The 20,574-nt window shown below is 47.3% G+C and overlaps 1 protein-coding gene across 1 annotated transcript in view; it reads right to left on the bottom strand.

The window, feature by feature from the left end:
• LOC119394405 (zinc finger protein 250) overlaps positions 1-20,574 on the bottom strand; it is a 32,449-nt gene that overhangs the window by 9,610 nt on the left and 2,265 nt on the right. Inside the window, exons 2-5 of the mRNA XM_049416078.1 lie at positions 18,695-18,885; positions 11,744-12,088; positions 4,231-4,647; positions 3,233-3,685 (exon numbers count right to left, since the gene is read on the bottom strand). Of these exons, the coding sequence (XP_049272035.1) occupies positions 3,233-3,685; positions 4,231-4,647; positions 11,744-12,088; positions 18,695-18,885 (1,406 nt within the window). The remainder of the gene's footprint in view (positions 1-3,232; positions 3,686-4,230; positions 4,648-11,743; positions 12,089-18,694; positions 18,886-20,574) is intronic.

Genomic DNA, 20,574 nt, shown 5'->3' with positions numbered 1-20,574 from the left:
GACCAAGGGGTGATCCTGCAAACGAGGAAGCTTTACCGCCACCACCTGTTGAAGCGGGTTCTGCCTTGCTACGACAGTGGAAAGCAATACCACATCGATCTGCTTGGTGCGATCTGTTTAATTGCCTTTGCCTGGAAGGAGTTGGAGTCAAAGGTGATCAGGCGCTGTTTTGAACATGCCGGGTTCCGCAAACAAGGTGGCGAAGATCTTGATGAAGATTGCAGCTCGTCCGGCCTAGACGACGAGGGAGACTCGATGTGCGCCCGGATCACCGACTCTGGCGACGGCGAGGGACTAGGCTTCGTGGAGTATTCCAGTGTTGAGGCGGGGGTCCAAACATCGTACGCTGATGTACACGAGGACGTTGTCGACACTGGGCTAGACGGCGATGATGGTGACGATAACGAGCCCGCCCGCGCGCCCGCTTTGGCTTCAGTTGTCGATGCCGTGAACACCTTCCGCAGCTTTGTCGAGTGCAGCGGTGGTGACAGTGAAATGCTGAGTATTGTGAGCAGGTTTGAGAACATGGCACTTGGGGCGGCAAACTACCGCAATAAGCAGTCCAATATCACCGATTATTTCCAATAACCTTTTTCTCGCAAAGAAAATAAATGTGATTTCATCTTGTAGCGCTTGTTTGCTTTTTTTCCTTAATTTCGGTTAATTTGAAAATCCGCTTAATTCGAAGAATTTTCGCGGTCCGGCGGCCTTCGAATTATCGAGGTTTTACTATATTTGGGTTTTAAAGAACTAAAGTTTCAAAAAGTAAAACACAAAGTCAAAAAGCGGGCCTTGCCGCTAAAACTGTCACCACTACGGCGGCGATACGAGTTGCGTAATGATCAGTCCTCGTCGCTGTCGGACAACTCCTTGTCGCTGTCAACGCTCTTCGATTTCGGGAAACCTGCCCTGCTTTGGTCCACTGAAACCTTTTCGTGAAGCTTTGCTGTAAAAAGTCTTCTGCTTCTGTTTGCGCCAGTCTCGCACGCACGTTTCGGGAACTCCGAACGACCGCGATGCGGCCCGATTTCCGTCCGTCTCTGCAGATGTAATAACTATTCTTTTAAATGCGGCATCGTGGTGCACTCGTAGAGTATTTAGAGTCGGCACTTCCATGCCGTCGATGCGAATGCAGAACGGGATGACAATCTCCTCAGCACATGAGAAATGGCCAAGGTGCGTAGGAGGCGGCCATTTTGAAATGCCGATGGCAATATAAGTTTTTTTTTCTTTTTTCGGCACTCTATTCTAACGCGCACGCGATTCTTGGACTCGTTTTACCGGAAAAAAGGTGTGCATTAGATTCGAGTAAATACGGTACTGCTTCGTCCGCGACTGAGGCAGTTAACGCCATCTATGGGTGCCCTTGACACCCATCTGTCGTCAGGCCCAGCCCTAGAACAGCTCCGCTGCTACTTCATGCTTGTGATGCATTGCAGGTAGACACTGACCAGAAAAAAACGAGGAAACAACATAGGGTGATCGCGCACCACCCTGTGTTGTTTCCTCATTTTTTTCTGGTCCGTGTCTACCTGCAGCGCATCACAAGCATGAAGGCGTATCAACTACCGTATAGTGCGGAATATAGGTCGAGATTTTTTCCAAAAAATGTCACTAAAAAGTCGCCCCTCGACCTATATACCGGCCCTTGGCACAAACCGAGTGATCGTCTGGCAACAGGGAGCGTCGCATGCTTCTTGGGCATCAGCATCGACATCGCCTCCATGAGCCGGCATGTTGAGCCGACGCCCGACGCCATTTTTCTTTTCTTGTTCATCTGGTGTTCCTAGCGAGTGGCGACCTTCCTCTGCGGCCAGCTATGAATACCGGGACGCGGCGCCAGTTCACCGCCGCGTTTAAAAGAAAAGTAATTGAATTCGCGGAAGCGAATGGCAACATGTCGGCGCAGCGGCAGTTTGGAGTATCTGAGAAAAGCGTCAGGTACTGGCGCAACCAGAAATCCAAACTGTCGGTGTGTAACGCGCGGAAGACGTCGTTTCGCGGTCGCCGAGCTGTGCACCCGGAACTCGAGGACAAAGTGGCGGATTTCGTCCGCGAGTACCGTGCCAGGTCCCTGCCAGTGAGTGCGGAGCTCATTCGCACAAAAGCCGTCGAGCTCGCCCGTGAAGCCGGTCTGTCGAGAGAAGACTTCAAGGGGTCCATTTATTGGGTCCGCCGCTTCATGCGACGCAAAGGGTTTGCCCTTCGACGGCGCACGTCAACCTGCCAGAAGCTGCCGGAGGAGTACGAGGACAAGTTGATAGAGTTTCAACTCTACGTGAATAGCCTCCGGCGGCAGCATGGCTACATGTTAGGCCAGATCGGCAACGCCGACGAAACGCCGGTGTGGTTCGACATGCCGTCGTCCACAACCGTCTGTGAACGCGGGGCAAAGGAGGTGAAGCTGCTGTCGACCGGAAGCGAGCATTCGCGCTTCACCGTGATGCTTTCCTGCACGGCCGACGGCAGAAAGTTGCCCCCGTTCATCATCTTTAAGCGGAAGACGCTGCCGAAGGAGGCCTTCCCGCGGGATGTCGTCGTCCGCGTGAACGAGAAGGGGTACATGGACGAGGCCCTAATGCGCGAGTGGATCCGCACAGTGTGGAACCGGCGGCCCGGAGCCCTCCTGCAGCACCGGAACATGCTCGTGTTGGATGCATTTCGCGGGCATTTGACGGCATCGGTGAAGGAGGCACTTCGCGACGGGAAGACTGATCTCGTCGTCATTCCGGGAGGGATGACGTCAACGCTGCAACCGCTGGACGTCGTCCTCAACAAGCCCTTTAAGGACCGTGTGCGTGCGTTGTACAGTGAATGGATGGCTGGCGACAACCCGCGGACCCCGACAGGCCGGCTGCGCAGGCCACCTCTCGCGACAGTTTCCGGTTGGGTCTCCGAGGCATGGAGGTCTCTGCCTGAGGAAATGGTGGTGCGCGCATTCAAGAAGTGCTGCATAAGCAACGCTCTCGACGGCACCGAGGACGACATGCTGTGGGAGGCGGCTAGCGAGAGGCAGTCGTCCTCGGAGGAGAGCTCCGACAGTTCGGAGGACTGAATAAAGTGCTTCAGTCAACAGTTCCGTGTTTTTTTTTTTTTTTTTTGCCGGTCATGGTAAGGGGGTCGACCTATATTCCGCCTCGACCTATATTCCGCATTATACGGTAGCCCCTATTGCGGCCTTATCCACTATTACAATATGAATCAGAAGTACTAACAAAGCAAGGACACGCACCTGTTCGGACAAGATCCGGGCCACGGTGCCCGCCTGGATGCCGATCTTGTTGGCACCGTCCGTGTTGGCTGCACCTCCCGGAGTTGCAACGGGCGTCGGAGCAAAGCGGTTGTCCTCCTCGTCGAGCAGGATGCGGTCGAGAAGGTCGCGGTGGCGCTTGCGCATGTGTCGCATCAGGCAGTCCTTACGGATGAAGGCACGGCCGCACTCGTGGCACGACCTGGGCTCTTCCTTGGTGTGGGTCACCATGTGGATTTTGAGCGAGGGCTTGATGGCAAAGCGCTTGTGGCACGTCGGGCACTGGAAGGGCTTCTCGCCGGTGTGCAGCACTGAGTGACGGTTCAAATCTTCGCGCCGTGTGAAACCCTTGCCACAGTCCTCGCACACATACGATTTCTCCTTGAGGTGCAGGTACTTCATGTGCAAGTCTAGCCGAGCCTTGCGGTTGAACACCTGCGCACGATGCACATAAATCTGGCCGTGAGCATACGCTATGTATATCATCAACAGCCTATCTATGTATTGTTACTGTCATGCTTCGTCCAAACAAATCCTAAGCAACTTCTTGCTGCTTCTGTAAGGGCTGCTGGATATATATGTTTCAGGTGCTTACCAGATTATCGCGTACCCACAACAATTAACATTAGGCACATTAGTTCGCCAAACACTCTTAGCAGTCCATTTTCTTCTCATATACTGCAGTAGAGTTGTGGAACAAATTACACACAGAGCCAACACTGCAGATATCAGCTATCTGTTACAAATCTATCAAGCAGCTATAATTTATTTATTACAAAGCTATCAACCCTTGCCATTTCATCCGTGCATCACAAAACAGTAACTGAAGCAACAGATTTGTACTGTCGCAAATATCGTTCTACATTCATTAACCCACACATTATGCTTATATAAAACGATCTAATGCGCTTTTCTAAGTTGGCGAAAGGAAATGCTTGCACATGCTCTGTCACACTCATGTGCATCGCAAAACTACTCACCTTGTCGCAGACGGTGCACTTGAAGCCATTCATGCCTGTGTGATGGAACAGATGTGCCTTGAGTCCGCCACCCTGGATGAACTCCTTGCCGCAGTAAGGACACTTGTGTGGCCGAATTCCCGTGTGGATGCGTGTGTGCCGGTTGAGCGTCCCCTTGAGTGAAAACCGCTTGCCACACTCGGCGCATGCATACGGTTTCTCGCCAGTGTGGATGCGTCTGTGTTTGTTGAGCGCCGTGACCGACGGGAAACCCTTGTTGCAGAAGTCGCACGAGAAGGGCCGCTCGCCCGTATGCACGCGGATGTGGATCTTCAGGAGCGAGATGCCGTGGAAGGTTTTGCCACAGTGATCGCACTTGTACTTCTTCCTCCGCGTCACCTCACCGGCGTGCGCGCGCAGGTGCTCCCGAAGGTTATCCTGGCAGAAGGTGAAGAGGCACACAAGTTTGAAGTTCATCAGTCTCATAATGGGCATGATTTTTTACAGCGCTTTTCAGAACTGTGTTAAGGAACACTAAAGAGAAAAACGATTTTTCTTGTATCAGTAAATTACAATTTCACAATACTGAAAGCACCACTCATACCACAAGATGACGTTTAGTAAGTGAAAGAATGCACAAACAGAATATACAGGTGGCAACACTGCGTTGAAGATCCGGCACCAGCTCGCCATGACATCATAGATTTTGACGGTGTCTACTGGGACCTACATAATCCTTTGTTGGTAAAAATCGGTCACAGTCTTAGCATAGCAAGTTTGACGAAATTTCGTTGAACCAATTGGGCCGAAACACGCAAAAAGACTGAAATTCGTGACATCACACCGACGTTCGTTTGCTGAAATTTTGGCGCAAAATTCAAAAATGAAACATTATGAGCTTGATTTCTTCCTGTAATAGTTAACCAGTGATGACAAAATTAACGAAAATAAAGTTGGTTAATGCTTCATGATAGTGACCCTCTAAACAGGCTTCACATTAGAGCTTGGCATACACCGATTGTGGCTACTAAAAACAACAGAAGTTGTTACAGCCTTGAAGAAAAGTCCGCTTGTCGAAGCATTGGCTCCAGCGACCCCCCGTGTTCCAAGAATTTTTTCGTCAATTGTCGTTACTGTGGTTATGACAGGTGCGAGCACCCAGTGGAAACATTAAGTATGGCTTATAATTAACTTTGCTTGTAAGCAAAGCAGAACAACAAGGTTTTGATAAATCTTGACACGTCTGAGCCCAACAGTTCTGTAAAAACGAGACACTGACACATGTAACAAGATGTACTACAAATTCGTTGTTCCAAATTTATGTTGCAAAAGAGATTTCGTGAGGAATCTCGGCACTTCACATACATGAAATTTCAAGCAAGGCATCACCAGAAATGTGTATAGGCGCTAAATGAAGACAGGATGCACTCTGGCAATTTACCATGCCATAATTTTCTCTCAAAATCACTTCACCTAACTACACACCACTGACTAAGTTAGCATGCAAAGCACAATATATATATGGATACAGCTAAAGTCACCAACATTAAATTTCAGGAAGTCGGTAATGAAGGAACAGTTATCATTAAAGATATTAAGATATTAAATATTCCACATGATTAATAAATAAGGCTGCAGCTTTCAAGAGTCATGGCAGAGCAGGCACGATACATCCTGCAGCTTTAAGACGTACAGTAAAAACAGAGTAAGAAATGGTAAGAAGTCAATTGCTACAAATGGCTAAGAATTAAGTCTGTACACCAGACATGGGTGCTCTTCCCAAACATATGCAATTGGTGTTGCAGGCATCACTGCAGATGAGAAATGCGGACACATGCAACAAAACGAGGTGTCTAAATGAATTCTGAAGGACTGGTCACTAGTTTCTGTCGGGTACTTATGAACAATTTAACTCTTCACAATGCGGTTCTCATGTGCCACATTTAGTTGAGATCCCAGGGCCATTCCTTGGAAGGCGTACAGTTTTTCATTTAAATAACTGCCCCTAAAACACATCGGCCAAATGTGTAACAATGACTGTCTCCAATAAAAGTGCGTATACAATGACGCCATTGCCAGGGAATCATTTATGCATAAGCATGCGCTGTCAAACCTTAAAGGGGTTGTGCAACACTTTTTCAGCATGGTCTTTTAGAAAACGCTGCGGATTGGTAGTCGAGGACTCCTGAGAACACGCAAGCCAAGCATGGTAGCGCAGCACATGGCCTAGAATTTACAATTAATTCTCAAAGTCAGCTAGAAATCGCTTCCTCTTCTCTCGACAGATGATGCCATAAGCCCAATGACCTCGCCATAAACCTAAAGTCTACCTCCATTCGCTTATTTGAGCATCACGCGGCCGCTGCCACGCACCCACGTGCGCACTCGCGATCGCACTGAAAGTAAGCCGTGCGTTCGAAGTAAAAAAACGGAAAAATGCTCGAGGTCAACGAATGTACCTTCTTGCCCCCCTTGTCACCCCCCCTGCATAGCTTTCAGTGCACTCGCTGGTACGAAAGGAGAGAGAAAACGCTTCAAGCATCCAGCAAATCCCTGTAACTCTGCTTGTATTTGACAGACGATACTTGACGTCACTGACAGGTAGCTAAATCCAAAGAGGAGTTCTGAGATCACTGTACACCAGATGCACTCTTACCTTCCCGCATTTTTTGCTTAACTGCTATGTTATGCCTAGGGCTCCGTGTTTTCGGTTTTATCCGAAAAAATTCGATAACCATCTGCCGGTAAAATTTTTGCCAATTCGGATTTATCTGATAAACTCCGATTTCAAGGGCCAATATGACCCTTGAAATTGATACATCTTCTGGTTCGACCGATTTAAAGTTTACTGCGCTTAGCTCTATTAGGAGATGGAGCTGTATTGTGCTCCGACTCAGCTTCTTACATGCAGAAGCTTCACAAGGACTTGCAACTCTCCAACCCCGAATTCAAGGCACTTCACTTCAAACATCCATGCCACCTACTTAACAACGATCTGGAGGATGGAATAAGGACGAGCTCGTTTAATGTAGTATGCGATTTTGTTGTGCATTTCCTACCCTATTGAAGTAGTTGCGGGAGCTGCGCCGTAAGTTTGGTCTTGTGTGCTTAGCCATGGGCATGTCCAAGTCGCTGAAAACCGTATGTCCGTCGAGGTGGTTCTCTTTTTATGAAGCTCTAGAAGATATTTTGGACAACTGGCGCGCCATTTTGTCTTTCTTGAGAAGCGACGAAGCCAAGGGAACGAAGTGTGAGAAGCTCAAAAGTCTTATTTCATCGCCTGAAGATGTGCACGACTTGCTAGTTAAGATGAGGTTTCTGAAACCAATTCGTGTGCCGTGCTCTCAATCATTAACCCCTTAACTGCTTTGGACTAGCAGAGCTCGTCCTACCCAAACTGTCCCCAAACTGCTTTGGACGAGCAGAGCTCGTCCTAGCGGAATAGGTACTTCCCTCTAGCGTTCAGGACAAGAGGCGCTCTTCTACAGCTTAGATTGCATGTAATCCACCAGATGGCAGCATTACTTGGCAATTTATTTTTCTTCTGCCGAAAGAGCGCGGTTTTTGTATGAAAAGATGGCTTGCGGTGGCGGCCACTCATGCATAACTGGCTCGTCAACATGAAAACGAGGCTTTTCATTTTCGTCATCTTCTTCGAGTGATGATCATTCGGATACGGATGTTTAGCTTGTGTCCGGAAATGAAGACAGCGAAGGCGGTGAATTGAGCATCTCCTCCGGTGATGATGAAAACAGCTCGGAAGTGAACATCGCGAGTGCTCGCCAGTGGATCCTGCTTGATGCGGACAATCCTCCTGTGAAGCCTCCTCGCTTTCCATTCTTGGCCATTCCAGGCAAGACTTTCAACTTGTCATTGACAGATGACCTTATGGAATATATTCAGTAGTTTCTTCAAATGTGCTTCGTTTGCTCTCGGAAGCGAGGAGAAAACGGGAAAAAATTGAGAAAGGAAACTCTCTTTTGGTGCAGGAGCTGCAACAGGCCCCCTTGCGTTATTCCGTGTTTTGATTTGACTAAGTATGTGGTACAAATATTTTTTTCAACATTGACAAGCTGCTTTTTAGTACAATCAGATTCGAAATCAGCAATAAAAAAAATAGGCACTTTTGGTTGGGAAATTTTCAAAAAAATAAAGCACTTAAGGGGTTAAGTAACTTGAGGCAGAGCGTACCCTGGTACACCAAGTTTATCCCATACTGGGGTTTCGTTTGCACACACTCATCAGCCAATGGCGTGATTCAACTGAGGTATTAGCATCAGATGTCATGTCTGTTGGACCTCCTTGACGAGACTGACCGCTTAACGACTGTCGCAGAGTTTCATGGATACTACGCTGCTGTCGCTGAAAAGTCGAAACAGACATCTGAGAGGAACCTGTGCGATCATCTACAGTACACCAAAGAATCGTTCTGGTACTGTGTTCAAACTGTGAATCCAAATGTGAAGCATGAGCTACCCTGCGCGTTTGAAACCTATGCGCCAATTTTGTAGCATTAGCTACACTGGCCTAGCCGAGCCAGTTTCGCGTGGCTCCTCAAGAGCCGTGCCGCGCATGCGCGAGGATCAGTGATGTCACACAGCTGGCGCATCGGAGCCGGCACCTCCCGCGCACTCCTCCGCTGCCGCCGGTCTGCACTTTCCAGAGGAGTGACTTCGTAGCCGAGGTAGACATACTGGCGCCGGCGCGCGCCTGCTATTCGCCTTCGCTGTGCAGTCACCGTCTGACACTGCGCTGGAGCCGCTTGATAGCGCCTCTGCCTGGCGTTCGCCAGTGTGGTTTAGCCACGGAGAAGGAGAGCGCGAATGCTGCTCAACGGCGCAGAAGAGCGGAGAAGCTTAACTCATCGGATCCCAAAGCAGTTGCCTGACAAAATAAATATACATGTGCCACATAATATGTATACCATGTGTGTGTCATTGGAGCAGCAGTAAGCATTATAATCAAGCTAATCCTAGACAATGAGGAAAGCTAAGAACAATCAACTGAACCTTTGCTAACGCTACGTTATCCTGGCATAGCTGAGCTAAGCCACTGCAACATTTTTTTCAATTAGTGCTTCTTGAAACTGATGACATAAGCCAGCTCCCGAGTGATTTTGCGAATTATTAGTGCTATAAAATATGTAACATTGTTGAACCCCTGTCGTTTTGGAGACTTCACAATTTCCAGTGGTCAGTGCTTTCTCGCTGCGCGCTGCGTCTTCTGGCGCTTCCTGTTCCTAGCGCTTAACATTGACAGGGCATTTTCAAAGCTGGGAGTCGTCAATCGAAAGGAGTGCGCTTCGATCACTGACAGCAACCTCGCAAAGTATGCTTGCGTGTTTACAGTCGACGTCCGATTTCCCGGACGCCCGAAATTCCGGACATGCCTGATTTCCCGCGACTCATCTGTGGCACCGTCAGTTCCCCGTAGAGTCAATGTTATTAAAAGTCCGAAATTCCGGACGCTTATAGCCTTCGCCATCCGATTTCCCGGACTTTTTACTGTTAACCGCCGACCCACAGTCGCCACCGACGCCGCCATTTTGGTGTTTCATTTTCATATCCTTGAACCCACCATACTCGCATCGCAGGTGTGGGCCAGCAGTACCGCCGCACCGCGCCGCGGCTGCCGTAACCTCGAAACCGCACGTGTCAATCCGTTGCCAGCCGTAGCTTAGCCAAGCCAAACCTCACTGTGTTCGTTCACGTGTAGTGTTTTTTGTCCAGCTGTGCCAGCTCTGCGGTCGTGTCTGCGGTTGATCGTTTGCGTGCTGCGCGCTACCTTCAGTGATCACGTTTCCCGACCTTCAGCATCCGCCGAGTTCCTAGCTGTTTCGTGCTGCGCTTTTCGTCGAGCGGATTCGCCGTTTACAGCAATGGCACCGACTGCTCCTTCGTCTTCGTCCGCGCCTTCGAAGCGCACAAATCCACCTCGTAGGCTCACGATGACGAACTGCCATCCGCGGACGTTGCCTTCGACGATCTGCGCGCTGGCGGCGTGTTGATTCCAGCCGAGATAACCCTTGAGGGCTTCGCCGACGCTGACAAGACCTCGAGCTATGTGCGGAGTTGATCCGATGACGAAATCATTCATCAAGTTACGGAGGATTCCGATGACTCCGACACCGAGAACGAAGAGCCAGCTCCTACACAGCCAACGAGCTCGGAGTTGACGCGAGCACTGATGACACTGTCATTGGTGTACAGCGGCAACATGACGTTGACTGAAATTGAGGCAGACATAATCGCGGGCAAGCGGACCGTGCAAAAGAAAATAAGCGACTTCTTTGCGCCCATGTGCTGACCTATGAGGTAGTGCCGGCCACGTCGTATTTTTTTTTTTTATAAACGGCTCTTTTCAGAGCCACCCTAAACGACTGCATGGCTGAATTGCTATGGGAATCGTATTCCGGCTATGACAGTCTCCGTCAGCGAAAAATACCTCAAAAAGGTGCGTTTTTACGGCATTCGTTTTCCGGACTGCCCGATTTTCCGGACGTTTTCGCGGTCCCTGAGGGTCCGGGAAATCGGACGTCGACTGTACTATAAGATTTAAGCATAAGGTTGTTATACAAATACAGGTGTTTTGTGTTCAAGTATTTCGCTTGTGCGTATAAGTTTTTGTGCATTCAAACCTTCTAGAAAAAAATGTGCATCGTGTGTTTTGATGTTTTAGTATTCAGATATGAATTGATCCAAGATTTTAGGGTTTCGAGAATAATGTAAAACTCCGAATTTCGGAGAATCGGGGATTCCGATTTACGAGAAATAAACTACGATAAATGCCGAATTTCCGCCAAAAATATAAACTCCGATAAACACCCACTGATTTTCAAGAAAAATAAACACCGAAAACACGGAGCCCTAGTCATGCCAAATGGTGGAAAAAATTATTTGCAAGATGCATTGCAAGAGAATCATTGTTAAGAAAGTATTATTTCAACCAGGCCAGATCCACACTTTAGACCAAGGCACTAGCCAAGCCAAGACATGCTGACATCTACAGAACTTGTGTGTTCCAATTCTGGCCAGCATAGGGGACAGACTACATTTGCAGCTAAGAAGAGAGCTTCGAGCCAGAGGTTCCCGAGTCATAGAATGCCTTTGAAGGATGTCTATGACTTGATGCCACCTTGCATCGACAATAAAAAAAAGCACACAGAATCAGAAAAAAATCGTTTAGTGCAAGGACACATGGAAAAATTCAGCACAGCTATCATTAAACACAAAAAAACCCGACTAAGTCTTCCTGTGAGTGGGTAACCTTCCCGGCTAGTTTCCAAGCCACCAAGATCTTGCTTGGACAGGAAAGTAGTCTGCATCGATTTGAGTTCGATGCCATTTTGGCGAAGCTGTCCTTGGTCCATATTGGAATGCAAATTTTATATGGCAACTGTTCACTCGGCTGTCTACGGTGACCATCGTAACACTGCCAACGTCACAACAACGTTCGGATACTTTCATAGACAAGCAGCGCTAAATTGCTGCGGTGTCAATGACAACAGACACACGCAGTTGTATGCCCCACTCACCTTACGGGAGTAGACCTTTCCACACACTTCGCAGGTGTGAGAGGGCGGGGGCTTGCCCGAGCAGACGGTCATTTGAAGGTGGCGCTGCAGGTAGTACCTCTTGGAGAACTGCTTGCCGCAGACGGGGCAGTCCAGGTCCGTCTCGTCGACAACTTCCGGAGCCGAGCCCCGCTTGAGACGCTTCAGGCGCTTCAGCTGCTGAAGACGCTGTTCGGCCTTGGCCGCCTTGATGACATCGGTCACGGCCTCGATGTTCCTCACTGGGCCGTCATCAGCTCCTTCCGCTTCGCCTTCCTTCCGAGGGGAGCCGCCATTGACTTGGGCAGACTCTTCGTTTTCCCCATCCTGGAAGTCACCGACCACACAGAGGGCTCAAGTCAGGCATTAACAACTGCACTATAATGGCAGGCCCCCTCACTGCAGTGACTCTCAAATCAATACTAAAAATGTTGCTCTTTTATAAACTACCTGCATACAGCACTGGCTGCAACAACTGGTACGTTGTTACTGTTCCTGCTTTTTTTTTTTTTGTTACGCTGTCCTTCAAAGGGACACTAAGGAGAAGAAGAATTTTTGAGTAAGTAGATTACCCTTTCAGAGTTCCAAAAGCACGACTCTGGCCGCAAGAAGACGCCTGATAAGGGAGAAAATGCGCAAGAATAATACGCAGATGGTGACGCCACCTTGAAGCTCCTGCACCAACTCGCTGTGACCTCAGATTTTGATGGTAGCTATTAGGGTTCTTAATGAAGCATAGCTGCCCATTTTTTTTTAACCTGAACGCGCGAGCGTCGACCACAGAGTTGATAAGGGCTGTATAATGGAGCACAGTGGTGAAATGAATGAGAATATGCGCATGCGCGCGATAAGCAGTCTTGTGCAGCTGTCTTCTGCTAGGGTGTTCCAGAAACCGAACACCGCCCCCGCTTACTTTGAGCACTGTTATCGTAATACAGTACTTTTTTTTCCTTTTCTGAACGCTGCCATCAAGTTACAAAGCAAAGGTCAAGTGGTGGTTGCGCTTGAGATCGATGGGATGTGATATACGCCTGCCGATTATACATGCTTATCAGCATTTAAAAAAAAATTTCCTGTTGTTCACGCAGTGCTTTCCCGAGGCAAAAAAGATATCTGCCACTTCAAACCTAAAACAGTACAAAAAAGAAGGACAAAAAAGCAGGTGGGGTTGGGTTCGTTTCGTATAACAGCCTTGCAGACAAAAGGTGCACCTGACTGTTCACTGCGCGCATGCGCACATTCTCATTCATTTCGCCGCTGCCCTCCGTTACACACCACTCATCGGCTCGGCGGTCAATGCTCGCGCGTTCAGGTTACAAAAAATGGGCGGCTGCGCATTGGCCTCAAAGGAGACAAGGTACTTAATGTACTAAGTTACAGCAAATTTTGCTGAGCCAATATGTCCAAAACACGAAAAAAAAACAATGAAATCTGTGATGTCATGCTGCTATTCATGTGCTCAGATTCTGGCACACAATTAAAATGAAATTGACCACTATGTTGAATCAATAGTAGTGTTTTCATAAAATAAGCTATCAGTCTAAATTGATTCAATGTTCCTCTTTAGTGTCCCTTTAATTATGCAACCATAACAGTATATTGCTCTGGACAAGCACAGCGTGATCAATCTAGTGGTGTGACGCACCTATTAGCCTACTTGCTTTTACAACTGTGGGGAGTAACTGTTCTTGCTCCCTTTAATGTTGTGACTGCGGTGACGGGTACCTAAAAGGGACCGACAACCGAAACAAATGTGCAATGATAGTGCCAATCTATGCCTCGCACTTCGGAAAGCAACCATAATGTTACTCCACATGAAGTGTAGCACTATTAAGACTCGCCGCAATAGTAGAGGAAAACCTGCACATTAAAAGATGCCCTGTGTCAAACCAAGTCCCTTCACATTAACATGCGGGCCTTCATCGAGCTCAAGTGCATTCTTTCCAGTGAAGAAAACTTCATCTACCATTGAAGCCTCTGCACCCATAGAGGCGGAAATTAGATTGTTGACAAACAGACTGAAGTTTGACGCTAGAGTGAAAAGGACAGAGGGCCTCAAGCAGTCTCACAAGTGCACCATATAACAGTACTACCACAAGTGGTGTGGGTGGTGTCAACATTTCCTGTAGCAGTCGTAAGCCTCGCACTAAAAGCCGAGTGCACAGCGCACCAGCTATTCTTTCACTGTACAGTCAACGGCGAGTGCTGCCAAGCTACTGAGAGAAAATAGGCCATGTGAAAACCAAATTTTCTATTTAGCGTTTATTTAATAAACGTTTAGAATATATTTTAATTCACTTCCAAAGTGAGCCTAAAAGCTTGTTCTCATGATCGAGACCCATCACTAGCACGACTGACACCGACATCACTGTGTAGGAAGCGTAATGAAAGCTTTAGTGACGTCTGACCACGTTAGAGTGACGTGCAATGAGCGGTGACCCACAGCTCCGCTGCACCGGGCAAGCCAAGAGAGCATTGGCTGCAAACTGCGCTCATTTTTTCTGAGCTTGTTGCAGAAGTAGCCAAACTTGCTCGCATTTTGAAAAGTGCTTCGCATCATCATGCGAACCTGCAAAGGAGTGTTAGCAAAGTTTAGTTTAGTTTGCACACTTCTTTGCTTTTAGCCGTAAACATGAAAGGTCGGATAGGTGGGGCCACCTGGTGCCGCTGAGACGAACCAGGTAACCACAGAATCTCTGTTGCAAATACCTAATGTGTTTCACTTCTCTGCTGGTGTAAATTATCGACAGTGGCGTAGTTCCGAATGTATTGCCTTTTATAACATTTTTTCGCCACAGCCAATCAGAGAAAACAAAGAAACACACCTATAACTGTCGTTGCACGAAGTGTCACAAGACGTCGATACCGTTGTTCGGTAACCCGGTACTTAGGAAACATCTCAGCGTATACAGGAATACTGTACATGCTAATATTCTTTATTAAAAAAATTTTAGCGAGTGTCGAAGGCATCCAGATGGTTACTCGCGTGTGTCCGCGAGAGCAGATGCTGCAGCACTGCGTGCGTAACAGCTTTGTGGGCCCACGTGTTGAGGCTTCCTACACAGTGACGTCAGAGTCCAACTCAGTGTCCAGAAACCGAAGCCAAAAGTCGTTCACGTGAATAAAGTGATATTAAATTATTTAGCCAGAATATATGAATCTTTGAGTGTGTATCATGCTTCCTAGAGCAATAAGAAACGTTTGCAAGAAAGAATGCGAAAGCCGCAAATTTGATGGCACCATTCCATTAACCTCTATATGGGCCCACAAGAAAAACTGGTAATGATGGGTGCGAGGGTAGGCCAATGGCGATACGTATGTTGCGACTGTAATTGCAGTGGCAGCCCACTCTGTGACGATGTAACTATATGGCGGTATCACCATTGTGCTGAGTCATTGCTCTTGCTAGCATATTTATCCGTATACATACGGATAAATAAAAAAGCTCATCAAGTTACGAGAGAGAGAGGAGACTAAAGCTTTTAAAACAATTTACAAATAACTAATACGGTATAAGGCGTACATTTAATATTATGCTTTCCACAATGGTAGAAAATGGAGTAGTCGGTCCCTTAAAGAAAACATGGCTGTGCTTCCAACGCAAACTAAGGTTAATAATAAATAAAAGTCTATTTACCTAGCTTAACTGTATGATACAGACAACACAAAAGGAATGTATGTTAACTACAGAGGCACACAGCTAGTAACTTTAAGCTAGGAAGAATGCACTTTCCTTTCGTTATGATACCATTATCCAAATACACCGGGGCCAAAGATTAAAATTCGTTACAAAATGATAAGAGCTGTCACATAGCAAACCAGCTAGGACCTGCTTTCAAGCGTTCTTGCTGTACCAGAATATCAGAAAAGGGCCTCAGCTGTGCAAGGTAAGTTGCAGTAAATCTTAACACTCCTTTCCGTTTATTAGGGTATAAAATTTTTTGCCTTTAAAGGGGTACTGACACAAAATTTTGCGACTGAGATAGCCTGCGGCATCGATTCCGGTGAACATGCGTATATCTGCAAAATACCAACAGCGAAGATAGCTTGGAAGTTATTTTAAACGAATTTTGAAGTTTGCGTGAGCGGTCGACATCCTCGCGCTACTGACACTCTCAAAGGGGACCCTTGGGGACCCCCCTACTTCCCTCACGTGACCACGCTGCAACAAGTTATGATGATGTCATAGCCGCCATGTTTTTTCGCCGCGTTTGCTCCAGCAGCCTACTTCTCGGCAGCTGCTCGCGAACCGTGCGGAAATGCGTCACAGTTCTGTGTGCTGACGTGATCGAGCGCTGCACCCGCTAGGTGGTGATAGTTGCACTCGGAGGCTTGTCGTTTTTTAGACCGACACTGACACTCGTCGGTAATGAGGAGCCTGTAATTAATTATCTGTCGCGCGCTGCAGCAAACGATGTGCCGTGTTATGACTAACAGGCCCCCAGCAACACATTGCAGCAAAAAAACTCGAGGCCAAAATGTTTGTGTCAGTACCCCTTTAAGATAACATACGTAAACAGGTAACACAAGACAATCACAAACGAAAAAGCAGAAAAGGAAAAACCGGAGCTACTGCATAAAGCACAGAGTACAAACAATTCACGCACAACGACTTCAGGTTTTTGAGTGCTGGAGACATGAAACACAGACAAGGTACACGATAAAGAAATACAACGGGTGGCCTCAGCAGGAGAAAGCAACACAAACCAAGTTTTGCAGGAACCATAGCGGCAGTACTCGAGACATGAAAGTGTGAAAGCTAAGACGCAAGTGCTAAACTTGAGAGTGAATGTAAAAACGGATAGCAAGCGCTAAATTTGATGAAGAGTGCTATAACTGCAAGAACTTGACAGAGACTACTAGAATGTGGAAACAACTGCTGAAGCTTTGTAGCAAGTGTTAAGCTTGACATAGTGCCAAAACTTCACAGAGTACCAAACTTCAGCGCGAATGTCAAAACCTCATGGCAAGTGCTAAAACCCGAAGGTGAATGCCAGAAGAGTACATTCTGAACAGTGCTCACAGATTTAAACTTGACATCACAACTTTCACCGTAACAATTCGTATGCAAAACTCCTCAAGGTCACTGCAGCATGCTGTTACGAAACTATGACGCTAAATGTAAGGCAGGTTCTGGTGTAAATGTTCACGTCAAAATTACACCGATATGACGAACTGAAGATGGTAGAAACAGAAGTATGCACATTTGTTTAGCCCCAAATTGTCGCACGATCCGTGAGGACTGTGCGTGGGACAATTTATGGAGACAGTCCTGACAGACTGAGACCTTGAGTCAAGTAGGCAAAACGCAACATCATCTCAGCAAGCTTAGGCCTAGTCACTTTCCAAAAGTATGCTGCTAGGATACGTTTGCATACAGGAAGGAGGAGTTCACAACGAACCATAGGCAACAAATATATTGAATACTGCACTGAAAGCTATGAACGAAATGACTGACTTAACACATATGCCTTTCAGACTGCCTGCAGAATGAGTGAAGCAGTGCAATTTCACCTACATGATCAATCATAAAAATAGGGCAATGAAGTAAGGCAAGGCAGCAAGAATGTTGAATATTCCTCGAGGCAAAGTGGGAAGAGTACATTGTAGATACGACTAAGAAAAGAAAGTAACAAGCATATAAAACAATGCTGTTAACATGCTAACAAATTCTTTGTTCCTCCTTGAAGTTCTATGGCGATCAGACTTGGAGAGAAAATGCGAATTGGAAAAACGCACTTGCAGTCAAGGGCATCCTGTTGTAGGGGCCAACGTTTTCATTCAAACAGTATTTCAATTACACATAATGAAAGTGACCATAGGTCAGTCTGGTTCACTGGGGCATCTGTGCCTCGAATGCCTAAATGTCGAAATGAAAGTTACACATAAAAAAAAAAAAACGAAGTCACATGTTTCATCATCATTGCCACCACCATCACCACTGCCTTGTGCACTACTGTAGAGGAACTGCACCATAACCTTGATGCCATACATAACCTTGTAATGAGTTAATCGAATGTCAACCCGGGAATTCATTCGAACATAGTTTGATGTACCAATGCATGAGACAGTAGAAGACAATTATTATTGTACAGTCTGGTCAGTATGAAGGAAAGTGCAAGAGGCAGGCATTTGCACAGCAAACTGAGACACCAAACAGAAATGACAGAGAACGAAATAAAGGGGAAAAGAAAAAAAGAAAAGCTTGAGCCCAAATAAAAATGGCCATTAAAGCATGTGCAACAGTATGCTGTATGGTGTATATCTGCTCTTGGCGCTTCAAGAATTTCATCTTTGGGACAAAGCGAAAAAACAAAATATTGCAGAGGATCCCTAAGCATACTCTTATGAGATAACACGAAAGCGTTTCTTTCGGCTAGGTTGACGTTATGGAAGGGCGCTGCACAGTCTGCTGTGGGGATTCCCCTCTCCTACGCCAGGCTGGAGGTGGTTGCCGCAGCATTGTGGAGTGTGCACAGAGTGTCGCGGCAGTGATGCCACCTGAGTGCTCCCTTTTGCCAATGTAGTTGAGAAACACAGCCGCGGCTGCAGGTGGATGCTGCAGCAGCTGGCACTGGCCTCAGTTCCAGTGGGAGAGGTCACGTACTTTCCGGACTCTGCTTTTGCGGATGCCTTTTGCAGATGCCAGCTGGGTGTGCACGCTTCTGCCAACCTAGCCAAGAAACGCTTTGGCATTACAAAAAAAAAAAAGTGCCTGAATGCTCATTATGGCTTCCTGCTGTCACAAACTTTCTTGCACAGCATGCTGGCAGAAACCCAAAAGACACGGGGGTGTGCAAATTCACGCAGCTCCGATACAACCTGCCAGCTACAGCGTCTGTGCCATTGCATGCAACGATCAATAAGAGAAACTACACGAAGCAAGGCTAAAAATTAAAGATAAAAGAGAGATGTGTTTACGGTCAAACATACCACGTTCGGCTCGAGCCCTCCGTGCGGCCGAGTGGTTCCTGGCACAGTGCATGCGCAAGTTCGCCAGCTCCCGTTTCGCCATTCTTCGCGCCGCAACAACGTTCTCCCACAATCTGAGCTGACGTGTACGGCACTGAGGAATGTTGCGGGCAGCTTCAAAGTGCAACTTTTGATCCAAGGATATGCGAGAACTTACGGCTCCGGCACGGCAAGGTGCTCAAAGCTATCGCAGCAACATGGCTAGGCAGTTCATACACAGTCCAGGGCCGGCAACGTTCACTGGCACTTTGCACAACTGGCGAAGTTTACTACATGACAGCATCCCCGTACGTTTTAACAACTAATCTCAGCGAAGACGACACAGGCGCTGGTGACAAATTCGACATGACACAGGTGATCTGCCCAACCCACTGCATTTACAGGGCCCAATTTGGCAACAGTGAACATTCGGTTCTCGAATCGAACTGACACCATATCTCCTGCGCTCCCCCCGCACTTCTGACAGGTTGCCTGGCGAAAATTTGCACACCCCCGTTCCTTCTACTCCATCCCCCCTTAAAAAAAAAAAAAAAAATGTTGGAAAAAGTGTGAGTTCACGTGAAGCAACAGGATGGTGTTGTCGTGTGGCAATTCGAGGCAAAATTCGCTGAAGCGCGACTGCATGATGCATTTCGATTCGTGAATCGAATTTCACATGTTATGAACGAAAACAAAGGACACATGCTTCAACACCAAAGACAAAAAAATAAAAAGCACGAATGAGTCCCGTCACATTTAAAAACTCTGTGTGGGTTAGAGAAGAGCAGACCCATACGAGTTAGTAGCTCAGGCATCGGTTAGTTGAATGAACAGGCTGCAAACATTTTTTCATGCTCAGAACCAAAAATGATATCCATAACAATAGATACGAACATGCATGGCACACATTCTCAAAGTCAATTTCGGTAAACATAAATGAGAATTTAACACAAATGCAATCAAAATAGATCTTTGGAATCCTTGATTAAAAAGTGCAAATGTGATTATGAAAATTAGATGCAGCACACTTTCAACGTCATCACCGTCTCCTGTTTACCAGCAAATGAGTTGTAGAAATGGCAGTGATGTTGGTAAGTACTGCAGTCTTGATATAAAAATAGCTTTAATATTAGAGCACTGCACGGGCCGGATTTTACGGCCCGGGCCCGGCCCAGGCCCGCTTTATGAAGCGCGAGCCCAGCCCGGGCCCGTGGTTCCAAGCGCGGGCCCGGCCTGGGCCCGGGCGTACATGACCGAACCTAGCCCGAGCCCGGCCCGGGCCCAGGCGTACTTGACCGTACCCAGCCCGAGCCTGGCCCGGGCCTGTTGTTCCAAGCCAGGGCCCGGCCCGGGCCCGCTAGAGGATATTAGTTGTTGATGATGATTATTAATGATGCCGTGCGCTTTGTAGCGGGCGATCGGACGGAAAATCCGGTGTGTACATACATCGAAATGTTGCTTTGCCCGTCGTGATAGCTCAGCGGTTAAGCAATTTCGCTGTTAAGTCCTAGGACGCGGGTGCGATTCCCGCGGCCACAGCGGCCGCAATTTGATGGGGGCGAAATGCAAGAACACCCGTGTATATACTTATCTTTAGGTGCACGTTAGAGAACTCGAGGTGGTCGAGATTGATCCAGTGCCACTACGGCGTGCCTCGTAATCATATCGTGGTTTTGGCATGTAATACCAAGGAATATAAATGAAATGTACCGTATGTGTCAACCTCGAATAAAAGACCGAAATCTTTATTCCTCCCATGGGAACAACCGTGATCTGGCCCATTGTTAGTGGTGTTAATATATATATATATATATATATATATATATATATATATATATATATATATATATATATATATATAT

This window comes from Rhipicephalus sanguineus, chromosome 5 (assembly GCF_013339695.2).
Source record: "Rhipicephalus sanguineus isolate Rsan-2018 chromosome 5, BIME_Rsan_1.4, whole genome shotgun sequence".
Taxonomy (NCBI): Eukaryota; Metazoa; Arthropoda; class Arachnida; order Ixodida; family Ixodidae; genus Rhipicephalus; species Rhipicephalus sanguineus.
This window is presented reverse-complemented; position numbering and strand designations above follow the sequence as displayed.